The sequence below is a fragment of the Pogona vitticeps genome, chromosome 3 (genome assembly GCF_051106095.1).
Source record: "Pogona vitticeps strain Pit_001003342236 chromosome 3, PviZW2.1, whole genome shotgun sequence".
NCBI classification, from domain to species: domain Eukaryota; kingdom Metazoa; phylum Chordata; class Lepidosauria; order Squamata; family Agamidae; genus Pogona; species Pogona vitticeps.
Window position 1 is genome coordinate 265,503,298 of NC_135785.1, and position 27,720 is coordinate 265,531,017.

Here is a 27,720-nt window from a genome sequence, read left to right on the forward strand (position 1 = left end):
GGGGCTGCTGCCGTCAGGGATATGCCTCCCATGGCCTTTGGCGGAGGCTCTTCTGCCACGGGAAGCGGCGTCTGAGTTGGGTCAAGTGAAAAGGGGAGACGGGCTCCTGGTTGCAGGGCACCCTCCCCCAAGGGGTGTGCTTGAATTTTATCTGTCCACCCTGGCTCCTTCCCGCCAGGGCCACGGATGCCCACCCATCTGCCTTGCGTCTCTGTTTGCACATGTAGGGCCCCTGTGCTCTGGGAAGGTTGCCCAGGCCGGGCCACGGAGGCAGGCAGTCCTTGGGCGGAGTGTCTCTGGAAAGAGGTGGGGTGCCTCCTCCGAGCCCTCTTGAGGACATCTAGTCTGGCGTTTGCTGCCCCGTGTATTGGGCTAAGGCTTGCTCCTGCGCAGGAGGAGGCAGGGTGACAAAGGCCGTGGCTGGCCACGACCTGTCCGCCTGCACTCCTCAAGACGGGAGGAGAGGTGCTGCGGTTCTTCAGGAAAACCGGACGGGGCGGGTGGTGCTCCCTCTGGCGGCGAAGGCCCCCCCCCCCCCCAGGAAGGACAGGCAGCTTCTCCACCAAGGTGCTTGCGTTCTCCAGAGGGACTCCTTGTCTTCCCCTGGGGGTGGCCCTAGACAAAGAAAAGAAGAGGAGCGGGGGGGGGGGTCCTTGGGGCGGGGGGGGTTGGACAAGGGGTGGGATGGGCCTTCCCCTGAACCTACCCTGGCCAGGGCTGCAGAGCCCACCGGGTGCCCCCCCCCGGGCGGCTTCCTCATCTTCTCGAGGTGTGTGCGAGAGGTGGCTTGCCTTCCCCCTGCCCATGACTTCTCTTTTTCTCCCACCCTCCACTCCCCTCCTCTCGGTTGGCTCATGGCAGACGCCGCCTTGCTCCTGGGGCAGAGGTTCAGTGACCGCACGTCTCTCTGCTCGGAGGACCAGTCCTTCTGGAAATACCCCGGTTTGAGGATTATTCTCTTTGACTCTCTCTCTCTGTCACACACACACACACACACACACACATGTATCGGACTAAACAACAAATGGGCAGATGGAGACCAAGCACCACCTGCCTTCCCCTCACCCCCCCCCCGGCTTTTTTAGCACAAGAAACTAATCCTCAAGGCACCCCTCTTCTTTCACTCCTCTCTGGCAAAAACTTTCACAAACTCTCTTTAGGGCTGGCGGGGGGGGAGCCCTCTCTGCCTCGGTGAAGACCCCCCCTGCCTGGGGCTGCTCTCGGGGGTCTCTTCTGAGCAGACCCTGAAAGTGAAGCGAAGGGGGGAGTTGGGACCCCTCGTAGGACCTCCTTTGCTTCATTCTCTAGCTGGGGGACAGGATCGGAGCAGGCTGTCGTGGGGGGGGGTTGCCACTTATGGGTCATCGCGTCACCTCCCATGAACAAGGGAACCCCAGCAGGTTGCGCCCTCCGCAGCCCCGCTCGTCTCTTGCAGGCGCCCGCCTGTGGCTTCCTTGAGGGAGTCCGTCCGTCTCGTATTTGGATATTTCCCCCTTTTCTGCCCCTGAGGAGTCAAGAGAGGAGGGACAGATTTGGCGTTTTATAAGAAAGGGGAGGGACAGAGAGTGTTCCTCGAAGGAGAAACCCCAGTTCCTGGCCCCTGGGAAATGCTCCCACGGGCTCTTCCTCCCAAGCGTTCAGTCAGCAGCTCTCCATGGGCTTCCACATGTTCCTTGGTTCCCTCCAAGTCTAAAGATGGGCCTTCCTTGCAAGGAACAGGGAGATGCGCAGAAGCCGTTGCTAAGAGCTGCCTTCTGCGCAGGCTTCTGGCACAGAGGCTGCTGCCATGCAGATAAACACTGTCTGGGTGTGGTGGCTCTTGCCTCAGTTTCCCACAGTTCTGTCCCCAGCACCCCCGGCTGGGTGCCAGCCGCCCCTGCCCCCCACCCCCATCCCTGGAGAAATCTTCCGGGTCCTTTGGGAGTCTGGGCTGGTGGATTTATTTATCCGTAGATTTTATTTGGAATAACTGGTATCCCGCCATTCTCCTTAAAAGAAACCCTCTGAGATGAGGCCTGGGCGAGCGTTGGTCTCATCTCCCTGGGGCTTCCCTTGATGATAGCAAGCTGGCCCAAGTCCGTAGGGTAGTTCGAAACGACCCCTTGGCACAGTCTGCTTCCAAGGATAACAGGCAGGTCTCTGTACCTTTTGCCCACCTGGGGAGGCTGCTTTCTCTCCCAGAGAGGAAGGGAGAGGAAATGTGGATCTTGTGGCCGGAGGGGAGGGGAGGGGGAGGGGTAGGAAGCGGCACAGCCTGCCCCCACCCTGCAGCCCGTCCTCAGCGCAGCCTGTGTGTGGTTCTTCCGTTCCTGGCAGGGCTCTCCCCACTGGCTGGCTCGCTCGCTGCCCTTCTCCTCCTTCTCCGGCCGTGGCTGCCTCCCCTTGCATGCCCTTGCGTGCCTCAAAAGGTCCGGGAGGGAGGGAGGAAGGAAGGAAATTATGGTGGGTGAACGGAAGGAAGGAAGGAAGGAAGGAAGGAAGGAAGGAAGGAAGGAAGGAAGGAAGGAAGGAAGGAAGGAAGGAAGGAAGGAAGGAAGGAAGGAAGGAAGGAAGGAAGGAAGGAAGGAGCAGATGGTATAAGGAAGGAAGGAAGGAACTGATGGTGGATAGAACGAAGGAAGGAAGGAAGGAAGGAAGGAAGGAAGGAAGGAAGGAAGGAAGGAAGGAAGGAAGGAAGGAAGGAAGGAACTGATGGTGGATAGAACAAAGGAAGGAAGGAAGGAAGGAAGGAAGGAAGGAAGGAAGGAAGGAAGGAAGGAAGGAAGGAAGGAAGGAAGGAAGGAAGGAAGGAAGGAAGGAAGGAAGGAAGGAAGGAAGGAGATTATGGTGGGTGGAAGGAAGGAAGGAAGGAGATTATGGTGGGTGAAAGGAAGGAAGGAAGGAAGGAAGGAAGGAAGGAAGGAAGGAAGGAAGGAAGGAAGGAAGGAAGGAAGGAAGGAAGGAAGGAAGGAAGGAAGGAAGGAGCTCATGGTGGAAGGAAGGAAGGAAGGAAGGAAGGAAGGAAGGAAGGAAGGAAGGAAGGAAGGAAGGAAGGAAGGAAGGAAGGAAGGAAGGAAGGAAAAGAGAAAGAAGGATGGAAGGAAAGCCCCCTTTTCCCTCCCTGTGGATGACAGGATGAGAGGCAAGAGGAGGTGATCTAGCATCTGGGTTGGGAGGAGTAGTGAGAGCAGTGTTTCTCGGGGAAGGGGGCGCACCAGCTGTGACCACGCATGTGATGGGGGCTACCCTCTGCCAGGCGTTTGTGGGAATGGCTGGGAGGGGGACATTCTCACCTGCACCCTCCCTGGCTGCTGTTTCCCCAGGATGGCCTCCCGATCTGACACCTGGGTGTTGTTTTCTCTTTCTCTCCCGGTTTAGCGCCCTGTTTGCCGAGCACCGTCCGCCAGCGCCTTGTGGACCCCCAGCACTCCCTGGGATCTCAGAGGTTGGTAGAAAGTCACCAGGCGCCCGCCGGCCCGGGTGATTCAGGGCCGCTGGTCCACTACCTGCCAGCGGGCAGGGTGACGATGCGCCGAATGCCCAGCTTCTCCGGCGGCCAGCCGTTCAGCTCCGAGGTCCACAGTGCCGCCGCCGCCGCCACGGCCAACCCCGTGGCCTCCCTTCCTGCTCCTGGTCCTGCTCCTCCTTGCTGTTCCACTGCCAGCCACGGGACTTCCTCTGCCTCCACCTGCCACACGCTCCCGATCCTTTACCATCACACCAGCTCCTCTTACATCTTCCAGATGGACAGCCTCCCTAACCTGCCCCCGCCCGACGTCACTTCTGGGACACGCTGTCGTGCGGAGAGCTTTGGGTACCGTGTGCGGTGGCATGGCCCTTGGCATGGTGTTTGGCCCCTCGCGGCTGCCCCACCGCTCGGCTTCCAGCCCGGCCCGGCGGGCCTTCCCAGAGCCTCCCTGCGGCCCCTTTGGCACGGGCGCAGCTGCTCTCCGTGCTGCTCTGCCGCAGGGCCGGGGCAGGAGGGGGCGAGCCTGCCGTGGCTTTCTTGTGTGTGGCCTCCTGCTTGCTTGCTTGCAAGCCGTGCCTGGTGGGGTGGGGTCGGGGGAGAGTGAAAGAAAGCTGGCCCTTTTAATCGCCCTTGCAGCCACCTTGACCCTCCTGCAGAAGTCCCGCCATGTGGGCTCCATGTGTGTTGTAACCTTCCGAGAGGGAGAGGGAGAGGGAGGGGGGCTGCAGCCTTTACTAATCCTTCTGGCACTTTGGTGTGGTGTGGTCTGTCTCCGTTTGAGCAGGCACCTCTCCTGCCACCTTTAGAAGTGCTTGTGGGTCACCTGATGATGCCAAATTGGGCCTTGGGTAGGCGGAAGGAAGAGAGCGTAGTGTGTGTGCATGCATGCCTTCCCTCTGCTGGCCTTGGGGTATGCCATTCCGCTGGATTGTACATGGCAGGAGTTACCGAGGGAGAGGACTTGGTTCCCCCCCCCATCTTTTGCCCCAGCCCCCCCCAGCTGCAGGGCCCAGTTTTGGGAGTTTGGAGCCGAGGCTGTGGGATCTCATTAAGAACCTCTGCTGCTTAGCATCACTCCATCGTTCCAGCCCGGGATCTGTGCAGCCCTTCCACCGAAGCCCCCTCCCATCCCTTTTCCTGTTGGGGCTTTGCTTTAGAGCAGCCCAAACGGAGGGGGGGCCTTTTCCTGCCCTGCTGGCGGGGCAGATTCCGTGGCTCCTTGCCATCCGCCTCTGAGAGCAGCCGTGGGCTGGTGCCGGGGCAGGAGGGAAAGCTTGGCACCTTCCTGCGAAACCTTGGTGAAGCCGACCTCTGTTGGAGCCGGAGCGTCCTCGGGCCAAGGTGTGCCGGAAATGTATCCCCTGGGTCAGGTCACCTTTGGGAGTCTGCCCAGATCTTTCTTTCTCCCGCTCAGATTCAGGCAGCAGCCGACTGGGGCCGAAGCACCCCTTCGTAGTGGCATTCAGCAGGTCTCTGGCCACCTCTTCTGGAGTTGCCCTGTCGCTGGGCGGGCAGCCGGGGTGGGTGGGGTCCTGACATTCAGTGAGAAAAGCAGCTCAGGCTGTGGGGCCATAGACTGCGGCCAAACCAGTTGAGACAGAGTCCCCTTGACCCTTTGTAGTTGGCAAATAAACAAGATGATGTACGTTTACAGGTGTTTAGTGGAAGCCAGAGCCTGGGATGGGAGGCAGAGGGGAAGGCCGTCCAAGGGGCCCGCGGGGGCCTGTTCTGTGATGACTGGACCCTGGGGTGCGGCATCCCCAGCCGTGGAGGCTATAAGAAGCCAGGAGGTTGGAACTGGTCAGAAAGAGCCAGCCAGGGGTCAGAGGCGGCAAGCGAAGGTTAGGGTTAGGGCTGCCTGCTTTCTCCGGCCGGCCCAGCTGCTGCCCCTGCAGGTCGGTGCTGCTGGCCAGAGAAGGTAGCTTGGACACGAGGCGCCTTACTTTTCCCTACCCAGCTCAGTCGCGGTGTTTGTGCAGGGAGGGGGGGCTGCCTGGTAGAGTGTGGGGCGTGATTCAACTGCTTCCAGACCCCATCCTGGTTCCTCTCTCTCACTCTCTCTCTCCTTTTCTTCCCCGACAGAGACTTGTCTCGCTCAGATTCCGACTCCTCCATCCCTCACCTGAGCGACAGCCAGCGCACCTCCAGCTCGGCAGGGAAGCTGCTGCCCCCGCGGCCTGCCTTGCTCAACAAGTCTGTGGAGGATGGAGCCGCCTGCAGCCTCCTGGCCCTCGGAGGAGGACCCCCCAGCAGCAGCAGCAGCAGCAGCAGCCGGCCCCCAGACCCCTCGGCCCCGCCGGAGAGCCCAATCCTGATGAAGAAGGTGATGATGCTCAACCACGGCCTGGAGAAGGCGTCCAGCCTCGGGGAGATCGGCCCCTCGGGGCCGGGGGCCGCGGGGACCCGCCACGCCCACTCCGACTCCTCCCGGTCGCACAGCCCAAGCTCTACCGAGCCCGAGACGCCCTCCCCGACCTCGGATGGGCGGCCGAACAACAGCGTGGGGAGCAAGAGCAACAGCCGCATCCCCCACCTGGCTGGCAAGAAGGGCCCGGGCACCTGCGGCGAGGAAGACAGCGGCTCCACGGGGGAGGAGACCGACTCCTCGGGTCAAGGCCGCAAGAAGTTCCCCCTCAAGATTTTCAAGAAGCCCAGGAAATAGCCAGGGCGCTTCCAGAAGGAAGGAGGGGAAGCCGCCTGCCCGCCCCCCTCCACTCCTGGGACAGGACCCCCCCCATCCCCTGTGGAGGGGAGGGGACAATGGAGCAGGGAGGAGGGGAGGGGAGGCGTGTACGTGCGTGGGAAGGGTCCAGCCCAGGCCGTATCCCTCCTCCCTTCCCCAAGGACCCCCCTGCGCCCACTGGACAGCTGAGGCTGGAGGCGCCGAGGAGGAGGGGCGGACGTCCCTATTTATTTGATGACCTGGTTCCAGCCCTCTTCCTCCTGAGCGGCTCTGGCTTTTGCTGTGCATGGCTTTGCATCACACACCTCCTGAGACCTCTCCCCCCCCCCCCGCTCTCCCTGTGGCTCCCTGGCACCGATCCAGGCGTCCAACCCCCAAACCCTCTCTCCCTTTAGCAGGGCCCTCCTAGCCCTCCCTTTTCCCAGCTGATAACACAAAGGAAGAGGCAAAGAGGGTTGGGGAAGAGTTCTGTTTTTTTTTCCCCCCTGTGGAGGGTGGGGAGTGCGGGGGGGGGGAATGCCGCCCAGCTCCCAGTGATTCAGACTGGGGGGGTGGGAGTGGACTAGCTCCCTCCGTTGCCCACCTGAAAGCAGAGGACGGGCAGGAAGACCGGAGGGGGGGGTCCTGTGGTGGGCAGCTGCGTCCTGGCCTCGCTGTCAGGGGCAGGGACACCCCCTCCCGGCCTCCCTCTGGCCCTCCCTTCCTCTGGAGGGAGACCCGGCTGCTCTCCCAGCCTTTGTCTCCGAGGACGCAGCCTCTCGTCCGCCCCACAGATAGGGGGAAGCCTCAAAGTCCCAGTGCTGGGGGGGGGTCCCCTGCCCCCTGAAGGCGATAGCCAGGGGTTGGGGGTGGAGTGGGGGGGTAGAAGTGCCCTCCTCTTTGGGGCAGGCTGTTGCAGGACAGGGTGCCTTCAGCGGCATCTTTTCAGGGAAACGGGGCGGGGTGAGTTGGGGGGGGTCCATTGGGGGCAGGTTAGTCACACACACACCCTCTTCCTCCCCCTGGATCTCTTGGTAGCCTGAGAGGTTGACTCTGGGCTGAGCTTCCCAGGGATATGGAGCTTAGCTGGCCCGCTCCTTCTGGATCCTGCTCCATGGAGTGGGGGGGCTGACTCGGAAAGGGAGGCCCTGTTCTTCCCATAGCCTAAGGAAGGCGATCCAAATCGCTCTTGCTGCTAGCCCAAGGAGGGTGCAAGCTGGGCCTTCGGGCGGGGACCCCTTGCCGCCTTCTTCTTTGGGAGGGCTGCTGCCTGGGGCCCTCGCCAGAGCCCGCCCACCTGCCCTTCGGCCCGGGGGTCCCCACGCCTTCCTCCCATGCCTTCTTCCTCAAGCGGCCTTCCAGCCGCTCACTCTTTGCACTCAGAGCCGGGAGGGCCACAGCGGCCACCCCAAATCCCAGTGGCTCGCCGTGGCCTCTCCCGTTGCTCAGGGCCTCTCGCCCCGCTTTGCCATGGCCAGAGGCCATGGTCTGGGCCAGCAGAGCCAAAACGCCAGGGGGGCACTTTCCTCCGCTCGGGGGGCTGCTGCCTCCTTCCCTCTCTTGCCAAGTGCCTGCAGTCCTGCCCCCAAACCTGCCAGCAACCCCCTGTGACCCTGAGCGCTCCCCCCCCCCCCCGCCGGCCGGCTGCTGGAAAGGAGGAAGCGGAGACACAGGGCGGGTCGCTCGGTCTCGGGGCAAGGAGAAGGGGGAGTCCCGCTGCCAAAGAATGCCCCAAGGAGGAGGAGGAGACGGGACTGGCCGGAGACCTCCTGGGGGGCCCCAACCCACACACACACATGGACTCGGGGGGGGGGGGCGCCTCCTGGACGGCCCCTGCTCCTTTCTTGTGCAGGGATGGGCGTTGGGTCGGTGAGCTTCTCCGCGCCTGCCACACACCTGACTTGATCTCATGGCCATTTCCGAAAACTGTTTTCAGTCCAATAAAAGCATGTAGACTCTTTTACGAAGCTGAGCCGAGTGGTGTCTTCTTCGGAGCGGCGAGAGAGGCTGCCGAGCGCGGAGCCAGTGGGCAGTGGGGATTCCTCTGCCCGAAGGAGGCGAGGCCCTTGTGGAAGGGCCCTCTGCCGGGTCCTAGGTACCCAGACAGAGCCAAGACCCTCTGTGATGGAAGGCTGGGGGAAGGGGGGGGACGGGACAGGGCAGGGAACTGCCCCCGGGGCCCTCCCCCAGCCACAGCCCTGGCTAGCCCGAAAGGGGTGGTCCTTGGAAGGCGTCTCTTCCCCTCCACGTCTGATCTCCATCCGACAGGAGCACCGGCCTGGAGCTGGGCCAGGTCTCCTCCCGGCCTCCTCCTCCTCTTCCCCCCCCCGTTGTTTCCCACCCTCTCTTGGCACCCTGACCTGCTGGGGATGGACGATGGGTGCAGTGGGCCAGGGAGTTCCAGAGCATCACGTCTTAACACACACACGCACACACACACACGCGCACGGGCCTCAAGGAAGACGCGCAAGCCCTGTGGCCCAGGGCCTTTTCTGGAGGTGGGCTCTGGCTCCAAGCGGAGGTGGCCATTCAGGTCCCTTCCCGCCCCTGCTGGGGTCGGAGGCCGGGCCAAGGAGCCTGGCAGGGCAGTCTCAGGTGGGTCAGCCCACCAAGGGGGGAAAAAGACATCACGTTGTTTGGGCAGACCACAAAATGTTTTATTTGAGTGGAGAAGCCTGCCTCTCCCAGCCTCTTGTACCATCGCCACAGCCGGCCTGGCCTGGCCCTCGGCCATTTCTCGAGTCCTTTCTTTCCAGAAGCACCTCCCTCTCCTTTGCCGGAAGGCCCAGAAAGGGTGCCCATAAAGGAGAGATTGGGAAGAAGCTGGTTCCCCATCACCTCCTGCAGCCAAGACCCACCGGAGAAGCCAGCCGGCACCATCGGCAGGGATTCCTGGCGGGAGGCTGGGGTTTGGCAAAGGCCGGGAGGAGACTTGCCTTCCGAGAACGTGCACAGAAGAGGGGCATTTGCCAAGCCAGCCGCAGGTCCTGGGCAGAAGGTTCCTTCCTCCCTTTGTGACGGTGTGGGTCTCTCTGTGCCCCTTGGAGCCACGTATCCGGGGAGCGGCTGGTCTGCTGGGGTCCAGGGGTGGCTCCTGAAGGAGGGCAGAGAAGCTTGGGAGGACTCGGGCCAGAAGGGTGCGGCTGGATCGCGAGAGCAGCACAAATTCCAGCCCCTCTCCAATACCCTGCTCGGGAACCGTCCGGATCACCACCGAGCCTTTCCCAGGCCGGAGCAGCCCCTCTTTAAAAGGGGGAACGGCCAGCTGGAGCCCAGCCCAGCCCCGCCACTCCCAGGGGCCTCCACCAGCTGGGCCCACTGCCCTCCTCCTCCTCCTCCTCCGTCACCCGCGGACTCAGGCCTCGCTGCCATCTGGGGGCTGCCACCCTCCAGCAAAGTCCCAGTCTGCCAGGTTCACTGTGTACGGGACGTCGATGACCACCTCGTGGGGCAGGTCGTGTTGGCCGTGGGCTGTCCGCCAGGTGTTCCGGGGCCGAACGGCTTTCCTGAAACGCTGAAACGACCGTGAAAAGCAAGAGGGGTTGGCTGGGGCACCCTTCTGTTTCCCCTCTGAATCTCTCTCTCTCACACACACACACCCTTCCTATTTTTTGCAGAGAGGAGACCCCCACCCACCCACTCATCCCAGCTCCTTAAAGGCAGACTTGTGGCCACACTTCGAGATGGGAATCCTCCCCGCTCAAAGAAGAAGGAACGGAGGCTGGCCGGGCAGACGCTCCTTACTGACACACACACACCCGCCCCGAGCGCTGGAAGGGCCTCCGCCCAGGCGTCGCCCACAAGGGACGTGTGCAGAGGCCCTGCGGCTTCCCAGGAGGTCTTTGGCCAAGCTTGGAAGGGAGGGGAGACTGAGTTGGAGGCAGCCCTGGATCAGGCCCCCTTGCCCTGATGTGCCCCCCCGCCCCCAGGCACAGACCAAAGGGACGGCCTGTGCCAAAGGAGGGGTGCGTGTATGTCGCCCTGGGGGGTCTCCCCATAACCCTACTTACCTCTGCCAGAGTCCCCCCCTCCTTCCAGAGGGCGACGCCTGCCCAGAGGGGTATCTGGAGGCAGGTGACGACCCCCAGGCTGATCCCCAGGGCCTCCCCCCACGGGGGATATTCGTAGGGGCCGTAGTGCAGGGTGGTGCTGGAGAGGTCCAGGAAGATGTAGAAGAGGATGAACTGGGGGGGGGAGAGCAGAAAAGTCAGCAAGCCCCCCTACCGCCTGCTTGTTTCTTGCCTTTTTGTCCAGTCTTTACACACACCCTCCCCCCCAAAAAAGAGAGCACATGATGCACACTAAAAACATTTCATTTCAGCCCAGGACGAAGGGAAACAAGTCCTACGATTCCCCAAGCCCCGCGCCCGTTGGTCAAGGGGTCCTATTTCAATATCCACCCACCTGCCAACGAGGTCCCTCCCGTCGCACCTTTTCTGGGTGTGTGTGTGTGTGTGTGTGTGTGTTTGTGTGTTTGTGGATCTGAAGGGAATGGCCTGTGGCCAAGCGGGTCTCCCCTGTTCTCCCCCCCCTCGCCACCCGCACCCCCTTGGGCTTCTACCCTTGGCCTGTTACTGACTCAAGGCCAACGACGGGACAGGGCCGTGCCATGGCCCCATCTGCGCCCTCCGCCCTCCAAGCCCGCAGGGGAGGTGCCAGGCTGCCCCCTTCCTTCCCCCCCCGCTAACCCCCGACCCCACCCCACCCCGACAGCGGCGGCTGTACCAGGAGCAGCCCCGGGGTGCAGACCACCCAGCAGGCCTTGAAGTAGAGCACCAGCCGGTGGCACCAGGGCGGGCAGGGGCTGATCATGTCCACAATGTCTTGGCAGAACTGGTTCACACCTGAGAAGAGGGGGGGGGGGGTCGGTTGGGGAGAGAGAAAGAGGCTACTTGGTGGAATGAAAGGATGGGCCAAGCCCAGCCCCCCCCCACACTCCATTGTCACACTCACACAAACACACACACACACACACAGGCACACCCCTCTCTATATTTGAGTGGTCTTAATCGACCAGATAGGCGGGATATAAATAAAATAAAATAAATACATAAATAAATAAATATTTACCTGCCTTCTCCTTCAAGCGCAAGGTTTTGTCCCACCCAAAGGCAGCCACAGAACCGTTCCCCCCCCCAATCCACCCCACCCAGAAAGGTTGTCACAAAAAAACCACCCTCCTCCTCCCTCCCTCCCTCCCTGTTGAGCTTCCCCTTTGCCCTCCGCTCAAGTGGGCTCTTCTCGTGGGGGCCGGCCTTGAGAGGTGGGCCCTGGTGGTCCTCAGAGGGAAGCCCCCCCCCGACCCCAGCAGTCCTGCCCAGCCAGCATCCCAGGCTTCGGCGGTGGCTGCCGGAGGACCCCTTGCTGTGCAGACCCTCTTGGCTGCCCCTCTTTCTGGGGCCAGACATGGCCCATCGCCGCCAGGGGCCCCTCCGGTTCACACAACAGGACCCATGGAGGGCGGAGCCCCCACCCCTCGGTGCAGGTGGGAGGCCTGGGGCAGAGCTGGACCCTTTGGGCGGTGCGAGGCGTGGGACGCACCTCAGGGGTCCAGCCCTGCCGCTAACGGGGGGCAGGGTGGGGTGGGAGAGGAAGAGCCAAGGTGGGGGGGCAGGAGCGCCTGCTGGACCTCCTCACAGGTTGGGGGGGTCCGGTGGAGGGGCTCTCCAAGCCAGAGAGAGGGGTGTGTGCCAGAGACTCGCTTTTATTAAGAAGAAGGTGGCCGCTACTTACTCACCGTAGAAGACGGCCACTCCGAGGCACATGAAGAGGGCCAGGATGATGAGGCCAAAACTGGTACTGTAGGTGTCGACGAGGGTGAACCAGTAAATGCCCCCCTGGGGGAGAAGCACGTGGAGGTATGGGGAGGGGGAGCCCCGAGGGGGGCAACACTGCTGAGCCCCCCCGGACACCCCCCTGGGGAAGTGATGGGCAGGCAGGGGACCCACCCCCCACCCCACTCAAATCCCACACCTGAGCTTGGACTCCATCCGGGGGCATTTGCTTCTCCTCTTCCTGTTCAGGAGGATCCTCCAAGCCCCGTCCTCCCCAGGGAGGGCACCCCCCCCCCAGAGCACCTCCTGCCCAGAGGGAGGCCGAAGCTGGAGGTCTGGGCGAAAGGCCATCTCTTTGGAGCCCAGCTCCCTTCTCGAGCGAGGCTCCCGGCCCTCGCATGGAGTGGGTTAGGGAGGTTGACGGCGGAGGCGTGGAAGGGATTGCCTGCCTCCTTCCACTCCAGAGGCTGGCTTACCTCTGTGATGAAGAGGAGGCCCAGCAGGAAGAAGGCAAAGCACAGCACCCCCAGGAAGGCCGCCTTCCGCCACCCGTCTCGCAGCGAGGGGAACTCATCAGTCACGGCGGTCACGATGCCTTCCATGTTCCCAAACTGGACAGCAGGGACCCACAAGTGGTTTGGGGAAGGCGGGAAGGAGGAGGGGAGGAAAGGGGGGGAAAACAAAACATCCTGGTCAACCCCCTCCTGAAGGGCTGGGGGGGGGCTCTCCTGGCCAAGCAACCAGGCTGGCAACGCCTGGAGGCATCTCAGGGGAAAGGTTGGGAAGGCGTCCACTCCAGGGAGGCCTCGGAGCAAGGCCGCCTCGCTCATCAGCCGCCCGGCATGGTCTGCTTTTTGTACACATGGCCACACCTGCACACGCACCCCTGGCGCACGACGACATGCTGGCGAGCCTCTGCCCTTGGAGCCGCCCGCAGCGCCAGCCACCTACCAGCGTGTCCACTCCCAGGGTGAAGAGCATCAGGAAGAAGAGGACGGACCAGAAGGCGGATGCGGGCAGCAAAGCCAGCGCCTCCGGGTAGGCCACAAACGCCAAGCCGGGCCCTGGGAAAGGAAGGAGAGGCTCCAGCAGGGCCGCCACGTCCAGCCCAAAAGCAAGCCGGAGGGGCCTCCGGGAAAGGCTCTCCACGGAGGACGTCGAGGCCACCGGGGTCCAAGCCCCAAGTCACACTGCCCAGGGACCCCTGTGGACCCTCCCCGTGGAGGACCGAGGGGCGCATCCCACAGGGAGGGGTGGCAGGCGGACCCTCCCCTTTGATCCGCGCGGGTGAATCAGGAAGACTAGCAGCTGGCGTGTTGGCACAAGGCTCCGGACGACCCACCCACAGGACGATGCTTGGCCTCCCTCCGAGGGGGGAAGCGCCTCCTGCTGAGCCAGAGGTCCAGGGCGCGGCCCCTGCTCGGCACGCGGTCGGTGGCAGGTCCACCTCTGGGGGCAGCCGGGAAAGAGTCCCGCCTGAAGGGCCCCCAGTTGCTGCCAGCCCATCTTGACCACGCTGGCCTTGGTGAGCCCCAGATGCTTGACCCACTCGCCTTACCTGAATCAGCCACTTTCCCCACCGGCACCTTCTTCTGCCAAGCCATGTGGCCCAGGACGGAGAAAATGGCAAAGCCGGCAAAGAAGCTGGTGACACCATTGCCCATGGCAATCACCAGGGTGTCCCTGTGAGCGGGAGAGATCGGGGGTGAGGGTGGGGGTGGGAATGGAGAAGAGGGCGGTGTGGGGCTCCGGAAGAGCTGGCCACCCACGCGCTGTGCACAACCCGTGGGCTTTTTTCCAAAGCTGGGGGGGGGGATTTGGCCAACCCCAAAGGGCTGGGACTGGGGAGGGGGGAGAAGGAACCGGTCCCCATCGCCTCCCCTTCTGGAGGAGGCGCTCAGCTCTCCGAGAGGCATCCCCAACCGCCTGGCCAGCTCACGCCCCGGGGCACCCACCCACCTGATCACGTTGTTGTTGAACGGGTTGTAGGAGGCCATGGAGAGGAGACCCCCGAAGCCAATCCCCAGGGAGTAGAAGAGCTGCGAGGCGGCGTCGTTCCAGACCTGGCCGGGGAGAGGGTGAGCGGGGAGAGCGGTCAGGGGGCTGCTCTCTTTCTCTGCCCCCCCCACCTGCCCAGCCCGTACAGCCTTGCCTCTCCATTGAGTGGCTGCTTGCCCTGATCGTCCCTCGCAACAGCTTCTAACATTTGCAGCCTCGTGTCAGCCGGGGGGCTCCCAGGGACGCTTCCCCAAGGGGCTCCTTTGCCGTCCACAAAGACTCCCACAGACACACCAGTGGCTGCTCCCCCCCACACACACACACACATAGGGTTGGCTGGGGATCTCGGGGGGGGGTGGCTGGTTCGGTGCTCTCCCCCCCCCCGAGACACACAGAAACAGAGAGAGAGAGAGAGAGAGAATGGCCGGCCCCTGGAAGGCCTACCCGGGCGCTCCACAGCCGGCTCCAGTCTGCGGAGAGGTAGAAGCACACCCCCTCGAGGGAGCCCTCCAGCGTCGCTCCCCGGATGATCAGCACCACAATGACCACGTAGGGGAAGGTCGCCGTGACGTACACCACCTGCGTGGGCAAAGGGGCCCCGTGGTTCAGAAGGAGGCGGGCAACGTGCCCTGGCACCGGCCCCTCCCAGCCACCGACCGGGCCTTCTCAGGACTCCTCGGTGGCCTCTCCCACGTCCTGGGCCCAGGTGCCTGGCGCCAGGGGGTCAGTGCTCCGGGCAGACGAGGGGCCGGAGGGACTGAACCCATCCGTCGAGCACCCGCTGAGCTCAGAGCGGGAAAGGAAGCCGGGGGGGGGGACCCTCGCCCCTTGGCGGGTGGGCTCACCTTGCCCGAACTGCGGATGCCCTTCAGCAGGCACAGGAAGAGGACCGTCCAGGCCAGCAGCAGGCAGAGGGCCAGGGGCCACCTCACGGGGCCTGGGTCTCCGAGGCCGGAGCTGTGCACCACCCCCAGCACCTGCTCACTGGAAGGCACAAGCAAAAGGCAGGACAGCCTCACCGGGGGAGGGGGTGATCTCAGCTGCTCCCCTAAACCCCCCCCTCAACATTTCTCACAGTATGTACATGGTCTCACTCCAGCTGGAGCAGCCCAGTTTTCAGGCAGGATCCTTTCCCAGCCCCACCGGGGAGGCAGATGCAAATCCCAGGTGGTCCCCACGCCTGGCAGGCATGGACCAGGTGGGGCCCGGCTTCACTACAAAGCACTGCCTGCCTCTCCTCCGGGGACACAGGCTCTCCCTCTGGATTCATCAGACACGCAGGCTAAAAGGTGGGGAGGGGGGGCAGCTGCTCCCCTTTCCCTAGATCCGTGAACCTGGTCCCACCTCCCAGGGGAAGCTGCAGGGCAAAGCTGTGGAAGCCCCAGGCAGGGTGCCCTGTCAAGAGACCACCACCCCCCCGGGTGCCCAGCCCACCCTAACCCCCCCCCCCAGAAGCCAAGGCCTGTTCCTTTGCAGCCAAAAGGGGGAGACTCACTTCCAAAAGGCTTCGCTGGCACTGACCCGAGAGGCGTTGGCCCAGGAGGAGAGATTCTGGAATACAACACACTGGGTTACGGAAGGCGGCCCCCGCCCGTTGCCCACCCCACCCACCCTCCTTGCCTGCCAGAGCAGTCCGAATGTGTACGAGGCCACCCCAGCCAACCTTGCTGCCTGAGCCCTGCTGCCAGTGGCACCGTGGAGGAGGTGCCATCCTGAATCCTCCAGGAGACCCCAAAAGCTCCGGGGTGCCTCTCTCTCCCCACTGCACCCAGCCTTTCCCACCACCATCACCCCCCTCCCCTTCCAAGCGCCAAGAAGCACCTGAGGCCGGCAGAGGGGAGCGTTCTGGGGCGCTTGGCAGGACCAGGGCAGGGGGCTCCGCAGGGAGGAGCCCAGGTAGTAGAAGGTCCAGGCGATGATGACGTTGTAGTAGAGGCAGACCAGCGAGGAGACCAGCAGCATCCCCATCCCGACCCCTGGGCAGAGAGGGCGTAGGAGGGCAGGGCGTCAGCTGCCAGGAGGGCAACACCCTGGGCAACACCCCGGCCAGGTGCCCTCCCACGGGGGCGGGGGCCTCTCAAGGGCACCCCCAGGAGGGCCGGCTGGCGGCCCACCTCCGACTTCTGGCCTGCCTTTGGCTTTAGGACTGTGTTTCGTGTTACCCCCCCCCCCAACCCCTTTGGGGACCGGCTGCAGGTTTCTCTGACTCAGGGCCACGACGACCATGAGGTGCCATCTGAACTATCCTGGAGGGCTGACTCTTGTCTGTTCGTCCAGGAGATGTGGAGATTCCCCCCCCCCCGGCTTTTCTAGGAAAAGGCCACCCCCACCCCATCAGAGGGGGGGCTGCTCTTTGTGGGGCTCACCGTCCCACGTCCAGGGGAAGACGTCCTTCCGCGGAGGGCCTCCCTTATTATTTGGTTGACTGACTGACTGACTGACTGACTGACTGACTGACTGACTGATTGATTGATTGATTGATTGATTGATTGATTGATCAGTCTTCTTTCCAGGCCGTCTTTCTCCCGACGAAGGGAGCTGGGATCAGGGGCTGATCAGATCAGATCGCCTTCCTGTCTCTCCCTCTCCGGTGGAAGGCCAGCAGGACAGCCTCCCAACCCCCCCCCGCCCCCCGGCCCCGGTCCACCCCCGGGGAGACCCCTGGCAGGGCTCCTCACCTTTCAATAGGGGGCAGCACTTCCAGACGGCGATGGGTCCCGAGGCTCCGTACTGGCCGAGGCTGAGTTCCATCAGGAAGAGCGGCAGCCCCGCGAGGAGCAGCATGAGGGTGTAAGGGATCAGGAACACCCCTGCGGGCGGGAGGGGGGGGAGAGGGAGACATTCGGGGGGGGGGGCGAGGCTTCTTAACGCATCGCAGACTTTAAACGCCGCCAACGCCGCCGCCCGCCGCTCGCTCCCAAGACCCCCGTGGGCGCCGGAGCCTCCTTCTCGGACCGGCACGACGCGCTTGGGGGGCCGCGAGAGAAGCGCCCCCCCACACACACACCTGGGTCGTCCAGCCACTCAACTCGACGGGGGCGGGGGGGGCACAACCCCCTGCCGTCCTGCAAGGCGTCTTGGGTGCTCGTGGCCAACAAGGGGCCGGGGGGTGGTGGGAGTGGGCAACAGCCCCTGCGGGGTTTCTTTTCTCTTTTATTTGGGGTGGGTGGTCGCCCTCCGACTCGCCCGCGGTGGGGCCCCCTGTCCTCCTCCTCCTCCTCGTGGTGGTGGGGCTGGGGGGGGGCTGCCCTGTTCCAGACGCTGCTCCTGGCGCTGCCCGCGGGTGGGGGAGCCAGTGGGGGGGGGAGCGGGTTGGCCTCTCAAGCCCCGAGACGTTTTTGGGGGGGGTGGGGTGGAGATGGACCTAAACGCTGGGGGATTCCCAGCTGAGGACGTGGAATCCTCTCCAGGAGGCCGAGTTCTGCGCCTTGGCCCTCTCCAAGGGTTGGCCCCTGAGCCCCACTGACGGCCACCCATCCCCCACCTCCTTGCCAAGAGTTGCCGGAGAAGGAAGGCCTCCCTGCCGCCCCCCCCCCAGAGAGGTCCCGGGAGCAGGAGCCCCCCCCTTCCCCCCCCCGTTGCCCAGAGCCCCTTGGGGAGACCGACTCACCTCCTCCGTTCCGGTAGCAGAGGTAGGGGAAGCGCCAGACGTTGCCCAGGCCCACGCAGTAGCCCACGCAGGACAGCAGGAATTCGTACTTGCCTCCCCAGGTCCCGCGGGGCGGGCTGGGCTCTGGGGCGGGAGGAGTCCTTGCAGGGAGGTGGGGGGCCGTCCGGGGCCGGGCCAGGCTGGCCAAAGGCAGCGGGGACCCATCCGGAAGGGCCCCGTTCTGCTGGACCTGCAGCCGCACAGAGGAAAGCAGGAAGGAAAGTGTTCCTCGGAGGGAAGCTCCCCCGGAGAAGAGGCTTCGGGGAACACAAAACCCCGTGGGAAAAGACGGCCGCGCGGGAGATCCTGGATTGGGGTGGGGTGGGGGCAACCTCTGGCCCTCCGGAGCCCATAGGGAGTCTCTCCAGCACAGGGGGCGGGCGGGGGGGGGGCTCACCACTACACACGCACACCTCCCGATTTTTAAAATCGTTCTCCAGCAAACATTTGATGCCAGGCCGGGGCGGGAGGGGGGGAGTCATGGAAGAAGACCTCCAGGGTGCTGGAATAGAGAGGTGGGGTGTGTGTCCTTCCCAGTCTGCTCCAACTGTGTCCGGAACAAGTCGCATAAAAAGCCGGATTCGATTCAGATGCTGGAGAAGTGAAACTTGGTGGAAGAAATGCCAGCCCTGTTTGTAAAGCATGGAGAGGGCACCCGCTTCCAGGCAGGAAAGCCGGAAAGACTTCCGAGGACGGCTGAGGATGGAAGTGAAAGAAGAAAGCACCAAAGCAGGACTGCAGTTGAACATGAAGAAGGCGGAAATCATGACTACTACAGAAGAATGAGACCGCTCCCCGTATTGACCACGAAGAAACTGAAAGAGTGAGAGATTTGGCGTGCCTTCGTCCCACCACCTGATCCAAAGGGAGGCTGGAGCCAAGAGGTCAGAAGGAGGCTGAGATTCGGAAGAGCAGCAAGGAGGGAGGCACTAGAACAGATCCTGGAGGGAAAGGACGTGTCCCTGGAGACCAAAGGCCAAGACCATCCACACTCTGGTGTTCAGGTGGGAACGCTGGACAGTGAAGGGACCCGACAGGGAAATAAATAGATCGTTTGGACACATGGCGCTGGAGCCGAGCTTTGCAGAGACCCTGGACGGCCAGAAAGACGAACCAGTGGATCCTAGATCAAATTAAGCCTGAACTTGCCACTCTGAAGGCCAAAATGTTGAAACTGAGGCTGTCCTGTTTGGGATCATCATGAGAAGGCAGCATTCTCAGGATAAGATAATAATTTTGGGAAAGGTGAACGTCAGCAGGAAAAAAGAGGCAGGCCAAATTATGAGATGAATTGAGGCCATCAAGGAAGACACAGCCTTGATTCTGCAAACATTGGGCAGGGCGATTGTCCGTGGGACTTCATAAGGTCAGCGTCACTCAGAAGTGACCCGTTGGCAAATAAAACAAGCAGCTTTCTTTTTATTTTACTTTTGTTAATGACATTTCTATCCTGCTCCTCTAAGTGACCAGGCACCACTCTGAGCAGCTAAGAGCAATAAAAGAAACACAGCCAGCCACCCCTTTCGGCTGTTTCTTTGTCCACACTTTGCTTCTGGGTTTCTCCTGGCAAAGACAGACCTTCCTTTCTATAGATGCCTGGCGCACCACGACAGCAAGGTTGGAGGGAACTCAGCGAGTCTCTTTCGCCACCTTCCTGCATGTCCTCTGGCCCTGATGTTTCCCAGAAACCTCAACCCAGCCCCTGCCTGCCTGCCTGCCTGCCTGCCTTCCTTCCTTCCTTCCTTCCTTCCTTCCTTCCTTCCTTCCTTCCTTCCTTCCTTCCTTCCTTCCTTCCTTCCTTCCTTCCTTCCTTCCTTCCTTCCTTCCTTCCTAGACCACCACAGGGGTGCCTGGGCCAGCAGAGACAGCCGCCGGAGGCCTCCTGGAAGCAACACTCCAGGCTCACGTCAAACCTGCTGAAAAACAATCTGGACTAAGGCTGAAATCTCGCCTCATGGACCAGATGCAATTTCTCCCCCTAACAGGTGAATGGGTGGCAAGGGCACTGATTCTCCCCCCCCCCCCGCCTGAAGGTCTCTGCCTGACGGGCACAATCTCAGCTCCAGAACACAAAAGGGTGCTGTAGGGAGTGGAAAGGTCCTAGGAGTTACAAGCGAGACCTGCACGCGCCCCCACCCCACAAACTTTCACTAAAGTCAAGCACCAACCAAGCGTCACTTCAAGGAAGGGCAGCCTCAGCCTAAGCCAGAAAGAGAGGCAGACCAAGACAGAAGAGAGCCTCTGAGTACCTGCAGAGTGCCCTTAGCTTTCCACAAAGGAGTTACAGCCATGGAAGCCAGAAACAGGAGGATCGGGTGTGGGGGTGGCTGGGTGTGCATATACTTCTCTGTGTGTGCGTGCTATGTGTGTACACATGCACACACAAAGGTCAACACATTGTAGTCTCCTGCAAGAGAGTCCAGCTGGCCTGGCCCCCCGAGAACCGGCTCAGCAGGCTCTCCCTGATGGCGGTGGGCCCTACACAGAGCCAGGCTTGGGGCTGGAGGTGGAAGAGCCCAAAGGGCCACCCCCGGGAAGCAGGGGCCCGATCCTCTCCAAGGCAGCCCAGAGGTGGCACCTGGCAGGAGACAAAGAGAGGGGTCTGCCCAGGGTGACCTTGTGGGACCCTGGACCGACCGTGGTTTGATGGCCTTCCCTTGCCGGGCAACCTCCCCTCCTTCCTTCCCCGACTGCCAGAAAGTTACGCAACCGGCTGCTGCGGATTGAGTAAGGCCAGCCGGAAAGAGGCCTGGAAGCTGAATGGTGATCCGGGCACCCTATCTCTTCAAGTTGCCAGAAATCAAGCTGCCTGGAGGCTGTTCTCCACAAAATTGGCAGGTCATTCCCTTAACCCCGTCAGCCCCTGGTGATTTCTGGCAAAGTGCAGCAGAGAACCAGGCAGGTGGAAAGAATTCATGGAGCCCGAATGCCGTGGATCTGCTCCGATTTCTGCCACAAACTTCGGTGCAAACGGGCCATTTTTGACTCGCTGGTGGAGGCCCTGCTTGGAGGGGTTGGAATGAAGTGGCATCGCTGTTGCCTGACTGACTTGCCACAGACAAGACCACCCAGCAGACCCCTTGGCTGTCGTTTTAGAATCCAGAGGTTTGCCCAGGGAACTCCAAACATGTTAAACGAGCACAAGCCAGGTTAAAGGCAAGAGAGAGTGAGCAACATAAAAGGAAACCCTGTGGTGCAGGGCCCTTGCGCGGCTGCCTTTCTGGGCCACTCGGCTGTTCATATTCCATTTCATATCTAATTTCCCATCTTGCTCACCAGCAAGTTTACAGTGCAACACGTGAGAACAGGAGCGATGAGCTAGCTGCACGCTGTTGCCCAGGGGCTCCCCGAGAGGACTCTTTGGGGAGCCTCCTTCCAGCCAAAAGAAAATGGTTTTGAAACACAGAAAAAAACTGGAGCGACCTTACAACGGCATATGATAAAACCGCAATCTAGCAATAATCTCTGCGTAAGATCATGGGCAAGCAGGAAAGGTCACAGTTCTGTTTCAAAACCAAAGATCCTTTGTTGAATTCCAAGGACAACACTGTCGCTGGAGAAACCAAAGGAACTCTCTCTCACAAGGTAGAATCCCTGGCGCCATTACTGTACTTTTTTACACTGACACAAACAATGTTCCCATCCTCCGGGAGTTTTATCTATGCTGATGATCTTGCCTTCAGACCCGCTATCCTCTGCACTAAAAGATCTTTCCTTATATTATTAAAAACATAAAAACACTTTAAAAACAGAAAAGCAGAGGGGAAGCTCTGGGTTAGCCTAGAAAGCAAGATTTTGGAAGACTGCCCTACCCCAAAGCGTTTGGGCATCACTCTGACCCAAATTTTGTCCAAACTCCGGGAGGCCGTGGAAGATAGGAGGGCCTGGCATGCTCTGGTCCATGGGGTCACGAAGAGTCGGACACAACTTAATGACTAAACAGCAACAACTGACCCAAATGCTGACTGACAAAAACATTGTCTAAAAACTAAACAAAAAGTTGCTGCCAGAAATAAAACACTTATGCAAAATGGGCTGAGTCAGACTGGGATGCACACCCACAAACAGTAAGAACAACATCTTTGTCCCTGTGTCACCCCACAGCAGAAGATGTTAATGCCACATAGTATAAATCAGCACTTGCCAAACGAATGGATGTAGCTCTTAATGACTCATGCAAGATTATTAATGGCCGCCTGAAACCTACCCACACTGAAAAAGTACATGTATTGGCTGGCAGTGCCCCAGCAGAAATACGTCAAGAGGCACTAGCAGATAATGAACAACATAAGGTAACTCAGCATCAAACTCATCCACTTCATGGACCCCAACTCCCCTACAGGACAGCTAAAATTGAGAAGTTTTCAGCACACCTTTGGGGACTACTTGGATTCAGGATAAGTTTTCTGTGACTGTGGAGGAATTCAATCAATGCAGCACTTGCATGGATGCAATGTATGCCCCACCACCTGCACAGGGCAGCAGGAAGCAGCAGAGAGGGCACACCTCGTTCCAAAGGAAGTGCCTTGGCCATGTGCCTGGGGCTGGTCCCCTCCCTCTGCCCCAGGCTTTGCTTGCCACCCCTACGAGACATGTGCTGCAATGGAGGAAGCTGCACCTGTTGAACTTCTGCACCTGTTAAAAGGCACCCACCAATAAAGAGAGGAGACCAGAGACCAAGAGAGGGGCCCTGCCCAAAACTGTTCAGGCCGCGGGGCCCACGAGGAGGAGCGGCCGCCAACCCAGGCTCTCAGAGGGCGGCACCCGTCCAGCGGGCAGAGCCAGAAGCAGGACATGAATTACAGCTTTATGGACGCCTGCATAAAACGGTGATGCACAACATGGCTTTCAGGTGAGGAAGCAGGCCAGCCGAGAAGCCAGGGAAGAGAGTGGGCCAGCTCGAAGCACCACCAGGGGAAGGGGAAGTTAGCCAGATCTTGAGAACGGCCGTCCGTCCAAAGACTGCACTTCTTTAAGCTCTGAAAACACCATTGATAGAATCCTGGAATCGCGGCGCTGGAAGGGGGCTTATAAGGCCACCGAGTCCAACCCTCTGCTTGAGGCAGGAATCAAAGCCGATCTGGCAGAGGGTTGTCCAACGGTCCCATTCTGTTTGCAAAGACGAGGGTTCCTGTGAGGCTCCAACAATAAGAGAACCTAGGAATTTAAAATAATAATAATAAAAAAACCAAGGAGAAGCTGGTTGGAAGCAGAGTGGCCCCGGGTCCTGCTTTGCAGAAAACAGTCCTCTTTGGGGTCTAAAATCCCTTTGAAAAGAAATGATGGGGGGGGGCACTTGATGTTGTCCAGCAACTGGTAACACCTGCAGAGCAACAGAGCAAATGGGCCCGGCCGAGAGGTCAGCTAGCCCGCCCTGGGGCAGGATGGCTGTCCTTCCACAAGAGAGAGGAAGGGTTTCCTGCAATGGCACTCACACCTGCAAATGAAGATCTGCACATCTCTGCCCTCCCTTTGGGCAAGGGGTAAGCAGCTGCCCCAGTTGGGAAGCCCCACTGATCTCAGATACCCCCAAGCAGGCCAAGGCCACTGCCAGAGTTTTCTCTCTGGGGAGGGGAGAGAGAGAGAGAGAAAGAGACCACCAGCAAATTCCGGCATGCCAAGGCCTTTGTTAAAGCCATTCAAGACGCCTTGAAGGTTAGACAGCTTTCAAGGCTGCAACTGCAAAGGTTATTCTAAATAACCCGGACAAAGTTCTTCACAGGACGGGGCTCGGCTCAGCCCCTGCTTCCCAGAGGGCTCCCAGCTGCTAAAGGCCGGCCAGCGAGCCCCCAGAGCGTCTCCCGGCCTTTCGGTACGGCTAGCTGTAGACTTTTAAATTGTGGTCCTTGGGTTAAAAAAGGAACCGGAACCGGGACATGGAATGAGAGACGGGTGCCCCTCGCGAGGGGCCTGAAGGGTCAGGCTCTGGCAGGCCAGGCCGGAGGGCATCCCCAAACCCCGGGAGAGCCTGGCCCTGTAAAACTGTCTCCACCCCCCCCCCCCGCGCTGCCCAACCTGGGGTCACCCTGGACTGCAAATCCCAGAAGCCCTCACCACCAACCAGGCTGCCTGGCATATCTGGGAGCTGCAGTCCCAGAAGCCCTTGGGACGATTCGCTCCCGGACAGGAGGGAGGCAGTCCCCCCCCCACTGTGGGGGCTGGGGGCACCCCTTTGAGCAGCCCCAGCCTCCCTCGGGTACAAGGGTCGCTTCCGGGGCTGTGAGGAATTTGTCAGGCCACCTGTTTGAGCCTACTTTGGCTGCTGGTTATCTGTACCTGAGCGACCGAGCCCTCTCCGGAGAGAACTGTCTGTAGAAACCCTGCCTTCGAGTCACACCTGGTCCAGGTGCACCTTCAGAACCAGCCGTCTCCAAAAGGTCGGCTCCTGAAGAGTCCGGCCCAACGGCTGTAGGCTAAAGGCTGTGGCTTCCTTTATGGACTGAATCCATCTCATGCTCTGGCCTCCTCTTCTCCTGCCTCCTCCACCTTTTCCAGCCAATCCGCCTGCCTCCTGCTCCGGCCAAAAGGCCACTGGGTTGGCTCTAGGGAGAGCTGCGCCTTGACTGGGTCGGGACTCCCCTTTGGCGGGCAGAGGGGCCAGGGACTCCTCCAGAAAGAGGGTCAGGGCCGCTTCAAGCTGGGCTCCGCTGCGCCGTCAAGAATGAGACGGGGGGGGCGGGACACTCCTCTTCCCTTCCTCCCCCCTCCCTTCCCTCCCTCCCTCCCCCCCCCGGGGGACTCACGGGGCCGGCCGGTCGCGGGGCCTCGGACAGCTCCATCGAGGAGGGCGGAGGAGCACGAGCCTCGTGCCCGGGCGCCGAGGGAGGCTGCCCGGCCCGGAGAAAGAGGAAGCCCGGCCGGGGCCAGGGCGGGGCCGTCCCCGGTCAGACCGGCTTGGCTACTCGCCCGTCCGCCTCGCCCGCCGGCCCTCCCTCTGGGCGCGCACCTGGACCAGGTGCGGCCCCGCCTGCCCGAGGAGCCGGGCCGCCCGAGCCAGCCGTCCAGGGCGGGTCGGGGGCCAGGGGCGCCTTCGTGCCGTCCACACGGGGGAGATGTTTTTCTTTGGGGGGGGGGGGGAGAGAGACGTCCAAGTGCCCCGTCGCTCCCGCCTTCCCCCCGCCCGAGGGCGCCCACGGTCTGTCGAGCGCCCGGCCGTGCCGCGGAGTGGGCGGAGTGCCCGACGAGGGCTCCCGGCGCCGGGGTTCCGCTGGGAGAAACGCCGGGGGGGGGGGGGCTCCGCAGAAGCCTTGAACCCGGGGCGGATTTGGGGGTGTGGGCCCCGGGGGGGGGTTCAACGTCTCTCCAAGGGAGCCCCCCAAGGCCTTCCTATCTCTGTCGGAAGGAAGTGGCGGCGCGGGTCGCCGGCGGTCTTGCGGGGCGCCTTGGAAGCGCCGGGGGGGGGGGGTTAAAGCGGGGGGAGGAAGGACTCTCCCCAGGGGGCGGCCCCTTGCTGCGGTCCGACCCTTGGCAGCTCCCCCCCCCCGACGGAGGGTGGGCTGAGAGGCAGTGAAGTCCCCCGCCCCTCCCAGCTGGGACCCTGCCCGCTCCTTGCCTGGAAGAAGCCCACTGCGGGGGGGGGGGAGCTGGGAGGGGCGCCCTTGAGGCTGAGCCCCTCTTGGCCGATGGGGGGGACGCGAACGTTTTGGGTCCGAATGTCCTGCTTGCTGGCTGTGCAGATTGCCGTGGGCCCGATCCAGCCCTACTCTCCCGGTGCTCCACCTATTCCATCTGTGTGAGCAAGTCCTTCTTTTCCCGCACAAGGTGATGATGAGGATGAGGATGACCCCCTCCAGAGAAGGAGACCCTTGGCTCAAGGATGCTCTTCCACTGCTGGCCCCTTGGCATTTGTTGTCCTGGCGCAGAGGCTGGTCCACCTCCCCTCCCGGCCAATCCCGAATCCAGAACTTGAACCTTTCAGGGCCAAAACCTTGCTCTGAAATACTAACCACTCGGAGTGGGGGGGGGGGAGGCAAAACCCAACAGAAAGGGCCACAATCCTGCGGGTTAGCACGGAAAGTCAGGCCCGGGTTAGGCTGGCTAAATCAGCCGGGATTTGGCGAGTCAGCTCCTCCATAGGCTCCGTCCCTTCAAAGGGGCCTAACACCCCTTCTGACTTCCTTTAGCCCAGCGAGTAAGTAAGGAGGGGGGAAGGATGAGGGCCGACTCACCCAGTCTTCGTTGATTCACAGTGGGCGATTTAAGGGCGATCCTAAGGAACAGCCATGAAATTAAAAGATGCCTGCTTCTTGGGAGGAAAGCGATGACAAACCTCCACAGCATCTTAAAAAGCAGAGACATCACCTTGCCGACAAAAGTCTGCATAGTCAAAGCTATGTTTTTTCCAGTAGGGATGTATAGAAGTGAGAGCTGGACCACCAAGAAGGCTGCCTGCTTAAGAATTGACACTTTTGAACTGTGGTGCTGGAGGAGACTCTTGAGAGTCCCCTGGACTGCAAGGAGAACGAACCTATCCGTTCTGAAGGAAATCAACCCTGAATGCTCACTGGAAGGACAGATCCTGAAGCTGAGGCTCCAGTACTTTGGCCATCTCATGAGAAGAGAAGACTCCCTGGAAAAGACCCTGATGTTGGGGAAAGTGTGAAGGCAAGAGAAGAAGGGGATGATAGAGGACGAGATGGTTGAACAGGGTCATCGAAGCAACCAAGATGACTTTGACCCAACTCCGGGAGGCCGCGGAAGACCGGAGGGCCTGGCGTGCTCTGGTCCAGGGGGTCACGAAGGGCCGGACACGACTTAAGGACTAAACAGCAACGAGGAACAGGATCTCGGCCAGCCAGGTGGCCCCTGGAAGACTGGCCCCCATTGATGAGAGCGGAGGCCTTCTCCTCTGGGCTCCGGAGGACTAGGGGACAGGTTTGAGGCCAAGAGTTCCACTCCCCTACCCTGGGCCTCCTTGAGGGGGGTTGGACTCCATGATCCTTGGGGGGGGAGGGACCCTTCAAGCACTGCAGCTCCAAGGTGGACCCTCCGTCCCCCTGTGGGTGTCCAGGGTGTCCACGCGTGCTGCCCGTGGCTTCCCCTTGGCCAGGGTCGGAGTGCCCGTGAGGGGCGACCTGCTGCTCAGCGGTGGGGGTGGGGGGGTATGTCGTCCTCTCCAGATGCAGCATCCCTTTTTCTTCCGCTTCCGCAAGACCTGGAGGCACAATTCCAGTCCCTGGGACCTCCACGCAGGAGGGACTGCCGGCACCTCCTCCTCCTTCTCCTCCTTCTCCGGAGGGGACAGGCTGGGTTTCTCCGGGTCCCCCTTCCCACCCACGGCCTTGCTCTTCCCTTCTCCCCATCAGGCCACTTTCTGCACCGCCACCGCTCAGGAAAGGATAAAAACAGGAGCTGAGGTCAACGGGGCTCCTCCAGGGTCTCTTAAAAATAAAGGTATATTCTTTCCTTTGGTTTCTTTCAAAGAAGAAGACATAGGTTTTTTTAAAAAAAGAGGTGCGGAAAACAACAGTAACAAAACTCACATAAAGGGCACGATCTTACCCAATACATGTTAACCTTTCCCCTCCAGTCTAGGTAACCAGAAATGTCATTTTAATCCCCTTTTCACCCCGCTCCGTCCCAAAAACACACGGATTCTTCTGCCGGCTTATGACCTTAGCCTTTCCCGAAGGCATATTTCAGATATAAATTCCACACATCTTTACAATCACCGGACTTTCCCGTCCCCCTTCTTGGTTTCATTTCACACGTTCACTTATCACGGATGTGCCAAACTCCACGTTTCTTTGTACCAAGCCTTCCGGATGGATCTGTTTGCCGCTTTCCCAACTTTATTTTGCCGATACATTAGTTGACTGAAATAACAAGGGGCGGTGTGTGTGTGTCCTTCTGTCCTTTTTAACGACGGTCCTTCTGAATGTATATATAATGTATACACTAGTATTTCGGAGGGCTCGAGCCGGAGGCGCCCTCCTCCTCCTCCTTCTTCTTCTTCTTCAGCCGACTCGGGGACAGCCAGGAAGGTCTCGGGCAGGCGGGCGGGAGGGCGGGAGGGCGGCCGGGGCTGCTTCCGATCCGCTCCCACCGATCACGGGCTCCGGAAAGGGACCAAACCGGCACCAAGAAAGGAAAGGCGACGCCCCGCCCCCTCTCCTCCTCCCCTCCCTCCTCCCCGCCCCGCTCCTGGGCGACCAATCGGAGAGCCAGGAGGGGAGGGCGGAGTCTCCGC

General features: G+C 61.2%; 2 protein-coding genes across 12 annotated transcripts in view; one reads left to right on the forward strand and one right to left on the reverse strand.

The window, feature by feature from the left end:
- The window catches only part of STIM1 (stromal interaction molecule 1), a 108,071-nt gene extending 99,994 nt beyond the window's left edge, over nucleotides 1-8,077 (forward strand). For 5 of the 9 annotated variants that reach the window (XM_072993345.2, XM_078390575.1, XM_078390574.1 and 2 more), the window contains 2 exons: nucleotides 3,358-3,793; nucleotides 5,531-8,077. In XM_072993345.2, coding sequence (XP_072849446.2) covers nucleotides 3,358-3,793; nucleotides 5,531-6,110 — 1,016 coding nt within the window. In that variant the 3' untranslated portion in view covers nucleotides 6,111-8,077. Of the gene's footprint in view, nucleotides 1-861; nucleotides 943-3,357; nucleotides 3,794-5,530 lie in introns of all 9 variants that reach the window. The other 4 variants (XM_078390576.1, XM_078390577.1, XM_078390578.1 and 1 more) reach the window with 2 other exon arrangements.
- Nucleotides 8,078-8,742: 665 nt separating this feature from the next.
- LOC110078099 (sodium-dependent proline transporter) lies at nucleotides 8,743-27,598 on the reverse strand. Of its 3 annotated transcripts, none has more exons than XM_072993343.2 (15): nucleotides 27,033-27,598; nucleotides 17,493-17,721; nucleotides 16,561-16,692; nucleotides 15,704-15,858; nucleotides 15,378-15,433; nucleotides 14,728-14,866; nucleotides 14,327-14,461; nucleotides 13,844-13,947; nucleotides 13,443-13,567; nucleotides 12,836-12,948; nucleotides 12,361-12,495; nucleotides 11,844-11,947; nucleotides 10,836-10,954; nucleotides 10,121-10,294; nucleotides 8,743-9,624 (listed from the first exon to the last, which is right to left on the reverse strand). In XM_072993343.2, exons 1-15 carry the CDS (start codon nucleotides 27,039-27,041, stop codon nucleotides 9,356-9,358), a joined length of 1,998 nt encoding a protein of 665 aa, XP_072849444.2. In that variant the 5' UTR covers nucleotides 27,042-27,598; the 3' UTR covers nucleotides 8,743-9,355. The 3 variants fall into 3 exon arrangements, with proteins under 3 accessions (XP_072849444.2, XP_072849443.2, XP_072849442.2); XM_072993342.2 differs by lacking the exon at nucleotides 27,033-27,598 and adding an exon at nucleotides 24,275-24,433; XM_072993341.2 differs by lacking the exon at nucleotides 27,033-27,598 and adding an exon at nucleotides 24,275-24,432 and having other exon boundaries at nucleotides 11,848-11,947.
- Nucleotides 27,599-27,720: the final 122 nt, after the last annotated feature.

What these genes read in the sequence shown, in the direction of transcription:
- LOC110078099 (XM_072993342.2), bottom strand. Translation starts at nt 24,310, where the DNA reads ATGGAGCTGTCCGAGGCCCCGCGACCGGCCGGCCCC. An exon ending in TTCAACAACAACGTGATCAG is followed by an intron (nt 13,568 to 13,843) that starts GTGGGTGGGTGC and finishes TCCCGCTCACAG; the next exon opens with GGACACCCTGGTGATTGCCA. An exon ending in CCCTGGGAGTGGACACGCTG is followed by an intron (nt 12,496 to 12,835) that starts GTAGGTGGCTGG and finishes CCTGCTGTCCAG; the next exon opens with TTTGGGAACATGGAAGGCAT.